Source organism: Drosophila grimshawi, unplaced genomic scaffold (assembly GCF_018153295.1).
Source record: "Drosophila grimshawi isolate 15287-2541.00 unplaced genomic scaffold, ASM1815329v1 contig_1377, whole genome shotgun sequence".
Lineage (NCBI taxonomy): Eukaryota > Metazoa > Arthropoda > Insecta > Diptera > Drosophilidae > Drosophila > Drosophila grimshawi.
Window position 1 is genome coordinate 20,559,147 of NW_025062900.1, and position 14,176 is coordinate 20,573,322.

The following is a 14,176-nucleotide window of genomic DNA, read 5'->3' on the forward strand; positions in this document are numbered from 1 at the left end:
GATCAGAATGCCTTCAAATTTTCAGAATGTTTTAGTTGCGTTTCGGGTGTTTTTTATGGCACACGCACTTTACGCTGATCGCCGGCTGACTTAAATAAATAAATAAAATTGAATAATGTACAACAGAATGCACTTGATAAGGTATTTATTAATTGTTCTTTTATTAGCTCGACAGATAACCAGAGCTTCAAGTTACATTACATATGTACATACACATGTATATACATTTATATATACTCAGTCAAAATGTAGATTTTCATAAGAAAACTAGAGCTTTTGTGTTGTGTTTGTAGTAATCTGCAGTGGACTGAAAGAATGTTTGCCACATCAGTAATAATTTAATCACTGTCACCAATTAACCTTCCATTGGTCAAATTCGTGATTAATAAATCATTTGGGACTTGTGTTTTACAATCCAATTATGTTTTTTGAACTCAAACAATTACTATTTTATGTATTAATAATGATTTTTGTTTCTTAATAAATATTTTTTTTTTTTTTTGTTATTGTGCTGATTTTTGTTCCAGTGTCTTTATAATTTTGGCAACACTATTATTTTTGGATATACAGCAATGCGCCGCATCCGTCGAAGAAACTCATTCGGAGAACGGAAACACAACAGATTTAGGATTAGCAAAAACGGATCTGAGTGAGGATAGCGACGACGAATATACAGACTATGCGGATGGCAGTGAAGTCAGCAAGCAAACACGCCAGCGCAATCAGAGCACCTTTGAGCGGGTGGGCACATTCTACACGTGGGATCGCTGGGAGAAGTGGAGCAAATGTGCGACGACTTGTGTGCAAATCAAAAAACGCAAGTGCATCGAACGGTACGCATATTATTTATACTCTGATACCGATGTTATCCGAGTATATTAGTTTGCGAATATGCGTCATGCTGTCCGTCCGTACGAGCACGATTTTTACGATATATGATTGTCTGTACCCGCGTCGAACAAAGTGTTATAATTGGTGTGTAAAGTCCACTAGGAGGCTAAGTAATAGATAAAACCTACAATAGAAAATCTTAAAGCTAGAGTCACCAAATATGGTTGCTAGGTTGTTGGTCATGTCCTTTCAAAGAGCGGCACATTTAAAGGGTATATTTTAATAACACCCCTCCGAAAGTGACACAATCTTTTGGAGCCACTGCTAAAAAAAAGCCTGTAGCTCCCGTAACTTCAAAGCCGAATTTACTCCGGGATGACCTGCAAACTTCTTCAGGATTAGTAAACAAATTTCTGTGGCACGCCCATCCTTGCCATATTTTATTTGCTGGAATTATATTGGTATCAGAGTATTTCGAAGCCGGTTAGACCCATGATTTTAAAAGAAACAAATTTTATTTATATAAATATTTTATCTATCTATCGCACTGAATAGCATCAAAAACTCCACAGATGAGTTGACGGTGGAAAATCGGTTCTATCCTGCGGATGGCAAAGTGGGTTGCTTTGGTGTGCTGAAACGTTATCGTCAGTGCAAGGAGGAGCGCTGCAAAGCTGGCAAGCAGCGATTGCGTGACGAGCAATGCGAAAGATTCAACAATGTGCCATATCGTGAGACGTTCTATAATTGGGTCGGGTACGAGAAAGAGCACGACGAGTGCACGCTGTTCTGCCGCGGCGCCGACTCCGACTTATTCATTAGTATGAACCAATCTGTCACCGATGGCACGCCGTGCAATCGTCCGGCCGTCTACTATACGCATTTCTACAGGCGCCAGGCTGTATGTGTGGAAGGCATTTGTCGGGTGAGTGCCGTGGAGTGTGAATAGGGTATTTAATTATCGATCAACTGGTGTCTATTATGGGGTAAGTGGCGTGGATTGTGACTAGGATATTTAATCTTCGATTAACCGGTGTCGATTTTCGGGTGAATAGCTCTAGTTTAGGGTATTTAATCTTCGATCAACTGGTGTATATTGTTTCTTCTGTCTAACATCTGTAAATAATAAGTTTGGCTCTTCCGGTTTGGGTTGGGATTTTAATTGCGCACATTTGTTTGCCAATTGCGAATTGAATTCTTTGCCTACTCAATAAAACTTAATTTTAACTCATGCGAAAAGTTGATGTCATCTGCTGGAGAATTTAGTGAAAACTCTCCTTATCTAATGACTACAGTCTAATCTACAAACTAATAATAATATATGTGTGCCATATACCATCTATAGTCGATCATTTAAATTAAGTTTTTTTTTTTTCTATCTCAACGTATTTGGCATTTAATGATGGCATTCAACAAGGGCAGCCACAATTCAATGTTCAATGCATTTGATTTCTGTTTATGGCCAAGTTAAATTGGCCAAAGCCAATTTTCACCATAAGCATGCAAATTGCCAAAGTGCTTAGCACACATACATCCATCTTTATAGCAATAGTTAGAAATATAGATAGGTATGTTGGTATGTGCATATATTGTAGGTACTCCTCCCACTACTACTTACCACTTGCCACAGTCCGTTAACTCTCGCTTTGTGGCGATGAGGGCCACACACATGCAACTGGTTGCTTGAACTGCTGCCAAATGTCATAAATCTTAATTAATATCGTTTGCCAATGATTTCCATATTCATTTGGCTTTCGGGTCTTTATTTTTTTTTCCAATTTATAATTTAATTAGTTTTGTGGCAATGTGGCAAGTAAAAGAAAAAGTATATAGATAATGGGACTATGCTGCCATTTGGGCTTTCTGTTGACATGACCCCATTATCGCCTGATAATTACAAATACTTACATACAGACATACATACATGTGTACATACATGTATGTACATGTATGTAATTAGCCCAGATACAAAGCCTTCATATTGTTTTCATGCTTCATGCTTGATGCTGCCTGCTCTCGCAAGAGAACTACAAAAAAACTGTGTCAAAACATTCAAGTGGCTCTTAGGTGCATTAGATTAGAGCTGCGAGTGTGAAATATTCATTTCGAAAAAGATCAAAGCACTCACCGAACTGAAAACCAAACCATTTCTCTTCTATTTGCAAATCTCTCGTTTTTTTTAAAACCAGAATTGATTTATGCCAATTGCAGGCTGTTCACAGCAGCGGCCTAATTCGACCTGTGACAACTCGTGATAGTCAAGTGAAATGTGGTTCGGTCCTGTGCAAACATGTATCGGAGATATTCAACAGGACCAATCTAAACAAATCGTATAACTATATCACCACTTTACCAGTTGGCACAATGAATCTATCGATTAGACAAAATATAAAAAGCAAGAATTCATTGGGTAAGTTTATGGATAAAATACCATTAAGCATTCAATATATTGTCTATTAAATCTATATGTTTTCAGCATTGAAAAGCCCCGACGAAGTGTTTGTCATAAATGGCGATCGAACCAAGATATCAATCAATGGCGTTTTCAATTTCTATAATGATGCCTATGAATACAATCAGACAAATGGCTTGCTAACATCAAGGGGGCCGCTTTCAAAGGCAGTGATTTTAATGGTAATGGCAAAAAGTAAAAAAAATAAAATAAGACATAAATAAAATTGGATATTTGCAGTACTTTTTAGCAGACATACAGAGCCCAATTGTTGATATTCAGTATAACTACACCATACCGATATCCTCGCCCTCCATCAGCGAAGAGGAGGAACTCCAGGCCATCTGGGATGAGGCTGGCAATGCCGTCGATGCCAGCTATGCACAGCGCATCAGGGATCGCAAACGTCGCAAATTTAGCTGGAAATTGCTGGGATTCGGTGAATGTAATCGCTCCTGTGGACCCGGCACTCAAACACCCATCTTTCGCTGTGTGTGTGAGCGTGAATCCTCAGTGCGATATTATTCGCCCCGACGTTGTGCACTCATCGAGAAGCCCACCTTCCATGACGGCATCTATAATTGCAATCGTGGCCTCTGCCCGGCTTTCTGGCGTCCGAGCACCTTCAGCAACTGTCAATGTCCCGATGGCAATTCCAACGGACAGCGAACACGACACTATGAATGCATGCAGGAGCAGATCGGGGGCAACGTCATGCAAGTGACAGACGAACTATGTCCTCAGCGACATGATCAACCTGAGATCTGTCGTTGTATAAGTAAGAATCTTAAGGTCAACAAGTATGGCCATTAAATTGTTTCTAACAATATTTAAATTATTATAATATAAAATATAATATTATACAAGCGTGCTCCAAACTACGCATAACTTTTCCCTTTTCAACAAGGAACGATTTTCCGCTTTCCCTTTTCAAAAAGTTTTTTTGCGAATTGGAGCATGCTTGGTTAAATGAATTTCAAATTCAATACCAGCTCGTCTATAAACAAACCCCATTTTGGGAGTGGGCACGTTCCTTGTGTGAATTGGTCTTAATATATTACACAGAAGTCAAAGAAGCGGGTCAATAAAGACGATTATCCATTTAAAATCTATGACTTTGTGGCGCAATTAATGACCCACAATGCGTCTTAAGCTCAGCTCACAGATCTTCTTTTCATTTTCAATTGCCCACAATAGAGAATATCAAATCAATTAAGGAGAACTATTAATTAATGATGAAATCAAATGAAAATATTCAATTCATCTGACTTGCCTAGACGAATTCACGAATTCCGGCAACTATCAAGTTACGCTGAAGATTTTTTTAATTTTACTCTCATTTCTAACAATTACTAAAAAGAATTTAGAATGTTGAATTGGCGCAGCTTTCGAACAGGAAAAATAAAAGCCGTTTACAAGTAAATTTATGGATCTGAAGAATTAAATGATTTTTGGGAATGCAGCAAACAATTCAATTGTTATAAAAATTTTAATTGAACTTTATGGTAATTTTATGCCCAACTCTTACTTGAATTTAGAAATCTAATGATAACCATAATGCCAGCATTATATCTATGTAAGTATTGTATGTTGTCAAACATTTATACTTAAAATATATAAAAACTAACACTTCCGAATTTATATCAATGTAATAATTTATCAAATTTAGAATGTTCCTCTGTCTGTATATTATTAACGGAGGAGACAACAAATGTTTTACACTCAGAAAAAACTTGGACTGAAATGTAGAAAATCGGCATACTCCCAAGCCGATGGGAACTCAGCTTATTATGCAGAATATATATTTCTAAAACAAAAGGTTTCGTCTTTCTAATAACCAGACTTATTCTTTTGTTGATTTCAGTTTAATTTTTTCTAAAATTTAGACACCATTTTTTAATTTTCAAGGGTGTTATTTTAAGTGAGCAAATTTAATTATTTTCAGAACTTCAGAGATTTAATATAATGATTGCAGTTTTGCTTTTTAAAAATAGTTTCGATTATTAGGTAATGTTTTAAATGTTTTTTTTTTGGTAGATCTAGTTTTTTTTTCTTCTAATTTTAAATTACATTTTTTCAAGTTTTTCTGTTTTCATCCATCTCTATATATTTAATCAATTTGTAGACACTGTTCTCATTACTGGGTATCTATTACCCTGTTGACTTGAGTTTTTCTACTCGTTTTATTGTCAAAAAGCTTATGCTTTTTATTAATGACTTAGCATATTTGAGAGGACTCATCATAATTTTCATTGTTGATCTATTTCGATTTGAATTTTTGGATGATTTGCGGAATTTATTCAGTTTTAATGTCAACTTGCCAAAATTAAGAAGCAATTAACAACTTCTCGTCTCGCATAACTGTTGTGCGACATTCTTTCATATCTGTTGGATGAAATTATGCCATCTGTTAAACAGCGCACATACATATATTTAATTATCTTTATTCTTCAGCAAACGATAACATTGTATGTTGAACTTTAACCACACACAATTCAAGCAAATGACATAACTTTAAGCTAATTTATGTGCACAAGTTTTGAATTTATTTTTAGAAAACAATAGATATAGTACACTTCTAATGTATACAAAAAAAAAAAGAAAAAAAGATAGCGGCAAGGTCTTTCTGATTGCTGAAGGGCTTCAGATGATGCCCCAACGGTTGCCTTGGGCAACTTTGATATTGTGACAGACCCTACAACGATTAGCATAACAAATATTTGATCTACTTAGATTTTAGGCGCATAACTCTATGGCAAACTTTGAATGAATGCACCTGTTTGTAGCCGAGTAGCCGGGCAACTCACAATGCTGTTCAGCCAACATTTCCGCTTGTGATAAAACAATGTGGATTTTATTTACACATGTTTCTACTTACATAAGTAGTATTTATTATATACGCATGTAGGATTACGAGTATTCTCTACTTACTTACTTAGTTTAGTTTATTTCAGTTTAGTTGTTGTGATTTTGAGTGCGTAAGAACAAATTTTTCACAGTCGCTTCGGTTTGCTAGTATAAGGCTAGAATAAGTATACTCGCGAGTACCCGACTAGTAGATACCCTCTAGCCAGCCTATCTTTTTTTTCTGCTCAATTTTCTGGTAATTACTATCCAAATTGCGTTAAAGATATCTGTAACGGAAATTAGTTTTGATTGGATTTGTATAAATTTGAGGAAAACTGGTTCCATTGGCGACGCAATTAAATTAAATTTATATTTGTTTGGCAAACGAGAGCTTTTATTTGAAATTTGAGATCGACAATCTCTAAATGAAGAAATTCAGAAAGAAGTCATCAGATTTGCTTTCCTTACGGTTAGGTTAGAGTTAAGCTGTTTTCTTCTTTAGAGGACTCGTAACTCAGAGGAAGTAATACAAGTCAAAGGGTCGAAAATACTCGCCGTAAAAACGTAATTTTCTTCAAACTATATATATATATTTATATATATTTTAGGCTTTAAATAATTATAAAACAATACAGAGCAGATTAAAAACAATTGTTTTTTTTTCTTATATATATTATATAATTTACTTTCGAAAGCAGTATTCTTTTCTTTAACAAAATCTGTAAATTAGACAAATGTTTGCCAAATTTTAGAAAATTTGACCCTGAAAGAAGGAAAATATAAACCCTTGCCTCTTTCAGAATAATTAGATGAGTTACACTTATTTTTTCCGAGTGTAGGAGTAGATCAAGTGTATATTGACAGAGATGCTACCTTTGGCCTTACAAACATTTGCCCAGCATTGTGATGACCATGTTTGATCCGTACAGGGTATCATAAATTACATGCACATGCGAGCACTCGCAATAACACTCACACACACAGACGCACTCACATACACGCACTCACTCACACACACTCACACCATGAGTGTGGTGCGTTCGCAGTGTAAGCACGCATCATCCAGCCTTATTTTTTTTTGTTTTTGGGCGCACGCCGCCAACTGCGAAGCCATCGGCAGCGACACCTCCCACCTCCTCCCTCGCAGTTTACAGTTTACAGTGTGTATTGTCGCCGGCCCAGTAGCAAATGCTGGCGTCTGCGTCTGCGTCGGCTGCGCTGAGGCTGAGGCTGTGACTGCGGCTGCGGCTGTGGCTGTGGCTGAGGCTGTCTTCATCGCGCTTCAATTCCCAAAACGATTTCCCAGCGATTTTAGTTTGGATTTGCGTACCACGCGATGTTGACGGCGGCTTTAATTGAAACGAAAATACAAAAATCGGGAAGCCAACGTAGTTGTTAGTTTTGGAGGCGGTTCTTTTTTTTAAAACAGAACGCCGAACGTGTTATCGACAGCAGACCCCTTGCCCCCATCGGCCCAGCACTTTAGTGAATATATTGTTGCCATAAAAAGTTATGATTAATTGTGTGTTCAGATTGAATGATTAAATGATTAATAGCAAATGCAAATCGTTCAATGAGTTATGAGATCTATAAAAGTGTCACTTTTAAAGTCCACAAATGCATTTGTGTGCATCTAAATACTACTTATTAACAAATTTATACGACATTAGGTAAGCGGAAATGTTAAAATCAAAATATAAATAACAACTTGTTAATGATTTCATTAATGAACATTACCCTTGAGCCAAATGCTAAGTAAAGTTAAAATTTTAATAGCTTGGATAATGCATATACTTAAAATTCCAAACGCACTTTTTACAATCACCATTTTCCCTAATAAAACCCATCTTAAAGACGTGTTTATAATGTATGGCCAACAATTTAACAGAGCTTCGGGGCCTTTTGAAGAATGGCATTTTTGTGAGGGCAAGTCAAAAATTATTGAATTGAATGTATAAAAAAACAGGCAAGAAAATCTTATCTCACACCGAAGTTTTACATACCTTTGAAGTCAAATGGCTTTAATTATTAATTTTTAAAAATATGCCGATAGTTCCCATTGATAATTTGGAATTATTTTGAAGTTAATGGTCTAAAAACTAAATAGTATTAATAAAATAATATAAGTTAAGCTCTTTTAGTTTTTGTATTCATTATTTAGAATTTATTCTAAAGAAAATCTATGAAACATTTCGATTTCAATAAAAAAAATATATTTATTTAATTTTATAATATGAAACCTAAATATTAAAAATCAACATTGGAAAGCTAAATAAAGAAGTGATATTTTATTATTTGAGCTATATATATTTTACTAGTGAGTTAGCAGAAATCGGGGTAAATAATAATGTTTGTGAAATGGAAAACCAAGTTTTTGCAATGGTAGCTGTATGATATAGAGGCTCGAACTGGCCAATATCAGTCAGCACGACTACGATCTGGCTGATCAAGAGCAAAAATATACTTATTGATGGCTGCTTCTATGGGCTTCCACACTCCTCGACAAACTTGTAATAACCTCTGGTAAGGGTATAAAAACCAAAAACCGTTTGAAATATGGAATATTTGATGGCTATGGGCATTTCATCGCAACGTCACAATTACAAAATGCACTTATGGCCCCAAATGACATTACAGCCTCCTTCTTGCCTTCATTCTCAAGTGCATCAATCAATCTTGCAAGTTTATTGTGTTCGTGGAGACAATGGCGACCAGATATGATATCCATGTATGTGAAGTCAAAAATGAAGCCATTAAGTTTTCTAGGTAGCTGAAGCTATCATTTTTTTTTTTCTTCATTCAAATATTGACTGAGTGTCTTTTGTGTAAAAAAAAAAACGTCCAAAGACTCGCTGAGATTTAAATCGAACAAATATTGCCGAGAAATGTTTTGAATGCAGTATTTACATCAATAAATAATATTATTTCATCATAGAGAACGATTGCCGGATGTTTTGTTTGTTATTATTCAAATGTTTCCTACTGATCGATTAAAAAATCTTTTGCCTTTTTTGGGTCATCAACATAAATAAAACTTTTTGCAGGGCGCGTTGTGTACATAAGATAACAAAAATCACACATCAATAAATTCATGGCGAAGCTTTTTCATTTTTTTTTTTAAGTTCAAACCCAATAAAATATTTAAGATCATTCAGATGGTTTTGAAAGTTCGGCAATAGATAAATAAAATCTATAAAGTTTCTCTGTTGTTTTTTCGACATAAAAAAGGAAATTTGAGGAAGGTACAAAAAAATATTTTCTTTAGTAAGTTTAATATAAATTACAATTGAAAATCTATTATTAATATTTATTTATATATGTTGGCCTAGAAAGCTGAACAAATGACCCACAGGCCAATGGCTGGTATTACAGAGGAAAGAAAAAAACAAATAAAATAAAAACATACTTTGCTCCACTCTGTTTCACATAATTCCAAAACTTCAAATGCAATCGCATTTGTTCTTTTTTTGATTGCACGCGAATTTAGAAGACACTTGATTCGTTTCCGTATGGATTCACTTCATTTGTCGCTTTCATTGAAGTAGATATGTGTGGAAAAGCATGTATGTTGTTAGATAGTTTGTTAAGTTGGCACTTTTCACAGTCTTTAATTTTGTAAGGGCCTGTTCACAACTTCAAGTGCCGCTGCATGTTTGTAAACACAAAAATATGTAAATGACTTCATGCATCTAAACAAAGTTCTTGGCATGAATATGGACAAATGAATCGAATGGAATGGGAATGAGCCGATTGACATATATTCGAGAAGTGCGCGGACTCATTAATGTTACTTAACGCTGATGCACTCTCTGCATCCCATTTAGCAACCATATGCAATTGTTTAGATATGCATATATATTTGCAAGACTAGCAATTGGAATTTGAAATAGAAATACAAAATTTCCAAATGAAATTTTGAAAATGGACGGCATGGATTATGATTTGAATTTCTTTATTTACTTTTAATGTTGACTAATATCAGCCTATACAGAATTGTACAAGAATAAAATAAATTCCTAACTTTAAATAAGAAAAATACGACAAATTTATACAAATAGTATGAATTAGTTAAGATGCCCAGCCACAAATGCATGCGGAAATGTTATTTCCGGGACAAAAAGTTTATAATTCATTTCGTAATGATAGAAATAGAGAATTCTGATTTAATTACATGATAAATTTTATTGTAATCATTACAGAGTACTCGATCAGGTTCAGGCAAAGGTTAAAAGAAAGTGTACAAAAATTAGGTTTACAGGTCTAATTAAATACAGTATAAAGTTTCTTGGTCGTATAAGGGTCATCAAATGCATCCGACCAAAGCTTGATAAAACCAAAAACTTGAATTACTTTGTTGACAATGAATCACTCAGTTTGCAAGAGTATGCATTAACTGATTGGATTTTGAAATGTACTCCCTTTTCCCTTACTTTTACAAAACACGGTTGCAGTTATTGCAGATTTCTCGAAAAGATTCATGTTAATATTAATTGGTAGCACATCGATGCCGAACAAGGTTGCAGACGGAAACAGAAAACTTAACTTATTAAATCATTTATTTAATTTCTTATACTTTAAATTAAAATTTAAATATTCGTTTTCAATTTTATATCGTTTCCTTTGCCACCTTGATTTTAATTAAAAATGTTCTCAATCTTCGTAAATTTTTTACATTTCTTAGTCCACATTAAATAAATAAATAAATAAAATTAAATTGTCTCATAATTTCATCATTTAGTAAAAATATTGTATTTAAACAGTGAATCAATTAATGAAACTAAATTTGCTCTGTAATCTAAAGGAAATGATTTCACATTTTAATAATTAAACTAAAAAGTTTGAACTCAAATTATATTTTGCGTTTTGTGACCTAATTTTCGAATATTAATAATCTGTCAATTGATATTGTAGCAACGAAAAAGGGTTATGCTCATCTAGTCAGTGCCAAATTGGGTGTTCGCGAGTGATTCGTAGACCGCAAAGGTTATTGGTTATGCTCTATATATCAAATCGATGAGTAGGAGATGGTTCTCGTCGATTGCTAAAGTATGCAAAAAAAAAAAACAACAAAAAATAAAATAAAACAAGAAAGAAAATTAGGCAATGCCCATTTTGGATAATGTGGGGTATTAGTAGCTGAGCCCAATAACGAAACATTCACTTTGAAAATTATTCACCATGAAGGTCAATACTATGACTATTTCAGACGAATATCTATTCATACAATATAGTATTGACAAATGTACAATAAATGCATGTGTATAAGTATACCAGCTGGGTGAAGTTCTGTGGGAGCTTACTATGAGAAGAACACACCCTTCTCGAAATACATATCTACTCAAAAATGTCCAAATTATATACATTTAAACGATTCCAAATTTTGCTCAGGCCATTGTGCTCACATTCGCTATCGTTTGGTTTTGTGTTTTATTTTATTATTATTTTTTTTTTTGGTAGCATGGTCACGGGCGATTTGGTTCACAGTTGGCTAGTTGTATTTTCCAGATAGATCTGTGTTCATTGATCTTTCTACTTATTATGTTTGGTTTGTTTCAAACAGCATATTTTAAATATGTGCTCATATGTATATATATTTTTGTTCATGGCACGTAAAATCTTGCTTCATTTGACACTAAATTTGATACGGCTTATTAATAGAAAATAATTTCCGGCTTTCACGGCCCCAAAATATGCATCGTTTTTATAATGAGTTGGAAGACAATGTGGCGAAAATTAAATAGTATCAGTATTCAATGGGGTCGGTGATGCTTCCTTTATTTTTTTTTTACACATTTTTAATGGATTTAGAGCATACAAATATTAATTTTTTTAAGTTTTTTTTTAGATGTGTAGATCCGATGAATTGATTTATTTACGGAGCCTATCCCAAAGTTAGAAACTAAATAGCTTTTTTGGCATGGCTTTCAGCTAAGTAATTAATAAGCAATTTTATTAATATTAATGTAGTAATGTGTATTATTAATTATAAAATACATTATCATTATAATTATATGCTTTCAAATGTGTTTTTTCTGTAGTAAGCTAGTTTTTTAAATAATATTTTTTGCTATAAATGCAGGGATTAAATATAATATTTGCTTTGAATTTACTTTGGGTGTTTATCTTTCTTTTATTTAAGAAAGTGCAATATTACTTATATTATTATATATATATATATTATTAATATATTAAATCTAAACATAAATTAAATTTGATAAGAAAGTGCAAATACGAAAGCAATCAGAAATAGCTAAAAGATGGGAATGCTTGAGTTAAAATTATTTTTTGTGGCTCTTTTTACTTATATATTTAATCAAGTATATGCATATGTATATACTCAGTAATACATACATATACATATGTACATGTACGTATATTAGCTCATTCGATCTAACGACTTCCGATGAACTAGCGATAATATTCTCTTTTCATCCCGAAAATTTGTGACGCTATCGCAAAAAGTCAATCTACGCAGTTAATTTGGTCGCACCCGACATTGGGAACACTGAGTGCACACACACACACAGATATACACACACACTTAGACAATTTGCCGATGTAATGTTTCGTTTTTTGAGCTGATCGGCGCTGAGTTGAGTTGAGCCGAGTTGAGCTGAGCTCATTATAAATGAGGGATGGGCGTGTCAAACTCTGTCGCAGCCAGCGCAAATTACGAGCAGATTAATGATCACATGTTTCAATGCGTTCTTTCTTCGCCCGTTGGTGTTTTTTGTTTTTGTTCTAGGCTCAGCTATGCGTAAAAGCATCCGCAAGGGAAATAAGCTGTGTGTGTAGCACATAAGTATGTGCTTATATTATATGCATGTGTTGAAATCTATTCAGACACTCGTACGTATGAGTAATATAATTATATTTTATAGTTGACATACTATTGCTTACATACTCTCCAATCAATTAATTTCGTTACTTTATGATTTGATAAGCTAGACAAGAAAAATAAACTATGTGAAAATAAATGAAACCTCACAGTTGTAATTGTGAGCTTCGAAAGAAAACAATTGAAAACTGTGCAAATTAAAAATGAATATAATAAATTGAAAATTGTCTCTAGCCGGTTTTACTTAGAAACGAGTTTATCCACTGGGCTGATGGACTTTGAAAAGCGTTTGACTGTAGCTTGTGGTATTTCACTGCTCTGCCCATTTTCACATTAATTAACTTAATTGATTTTATTTTATCGCAAACATTTCACAAGGGATGGCATCGCCAGGGAATCGCTCAATAAAGAGACAATAAATTTTTATTTATTTATTTAATATAGACTTATTGCAAAATTATAAAATGTGGTAAGTTAGTCTTTCTGCGGGAGAAAAGCGTTGTTACGAAATTTTCTGACAAATTTTCAAGAAGGTTTCTAGTAATCTGGTAACTCCAGCTTTTAAATTACGGGCAAGGTAGGCTTTAGCAATTTTTAAAGGGCGGAAGTGGGAGTGGCCTGAAAATCGTTTTAGCCATTGTGAAAGTTATGCAGTTTTATTGTTGGGTATTTTCAGATACTCGGATTTGGAGGCGAAAGTGACGAAATACTTGATTTCAAATATAAAAAACTCAATAATAATAAATAAAACATTTTTCTTGTAAAATGATGATAATGAAACATTTATTGCAAGGATAGGAGAAACCCCAAAAAACCAAGCAGACAATTTTAGTGATTGGAAATAAGTGATGTAAAGAAAATAGAAAGTTAAGAAAAGTGTGTGTGAGAGAGAGAGAGAGAGAGAGAGAGCGAGGGACTGGGGGAAAAGTAAAAAGATATAGAAAAGTATATGAACGTGTAGAATTTCATAAATTGACCTAAGCTAAACAATTTTAAATTTAATTAAAGATATAATGCAATTGCACACATCTTAGTTTTTTAAAGTTACTTTTTAAAAAATAACTTTATAAATTTATAATTTCAGATAGCGCTTAATAATATTTAATATGGTAACCTTGTTAGTTCTAAGTTCTTGAATAAATAAATATATATTTTATCGTTTCTTATTCTCTTTCAGATTGTAGTTACATACCTATGTAGTCCGAGAG

The 14,176-nt window shown here is 33.8% G+C and overlaps 1 protein-coding gene across 1 annotated transcript; it reads left to right on the forward strand.

Moving 5' to 3' along the window:
- The first annotated feature begins 15 nt into the window (after positions 1-15).
- LOC116805677 (A disintegrin and metalloproteinase with thrombospondin motifs 18) lies at positions 16-14,176 on the forward strand. Its single transcript, XM_032739210.2, has 7 exons — positions 16-141; positions 528-833; positions 1,387-1,756; positions 3,043-3,241; positions 3,308-3,465; positions 3,524-4,061; positions 14,146-14,176. Exons 1-7 carry the CDS (start codon positions 116-118, stop codon positions 14,166-14,168), a joined length of 1,620 nt encoding a protein of 539 aa, XP_032595101.2. The 5' UTR covers positions 16-115; the 3' UTR covers positions 14,169-14,176.

Bases quoted from the DNA above. Each gene is read 5' to 3' on its own strand.
- LOC116805677 (XM_032739210.2), top strand. From the start codon at position 116: ATGTACAACAGAATGCACTTGATAAG. The intron at 142-527 runs GTATTTATTAAT...TTTTTGTTCCAG, and splicing joins AACAGAATGCACTTGATAAG to TGTCTTTATAATTTTGGCAA. The intron at 3,242-3,307 runs GTAAGTTTATGG...ATATGTTTTCAG, and splicing joins AAAAAGCAAGAATTCATTGG to CATTGAAAAGCCCCGACGAA.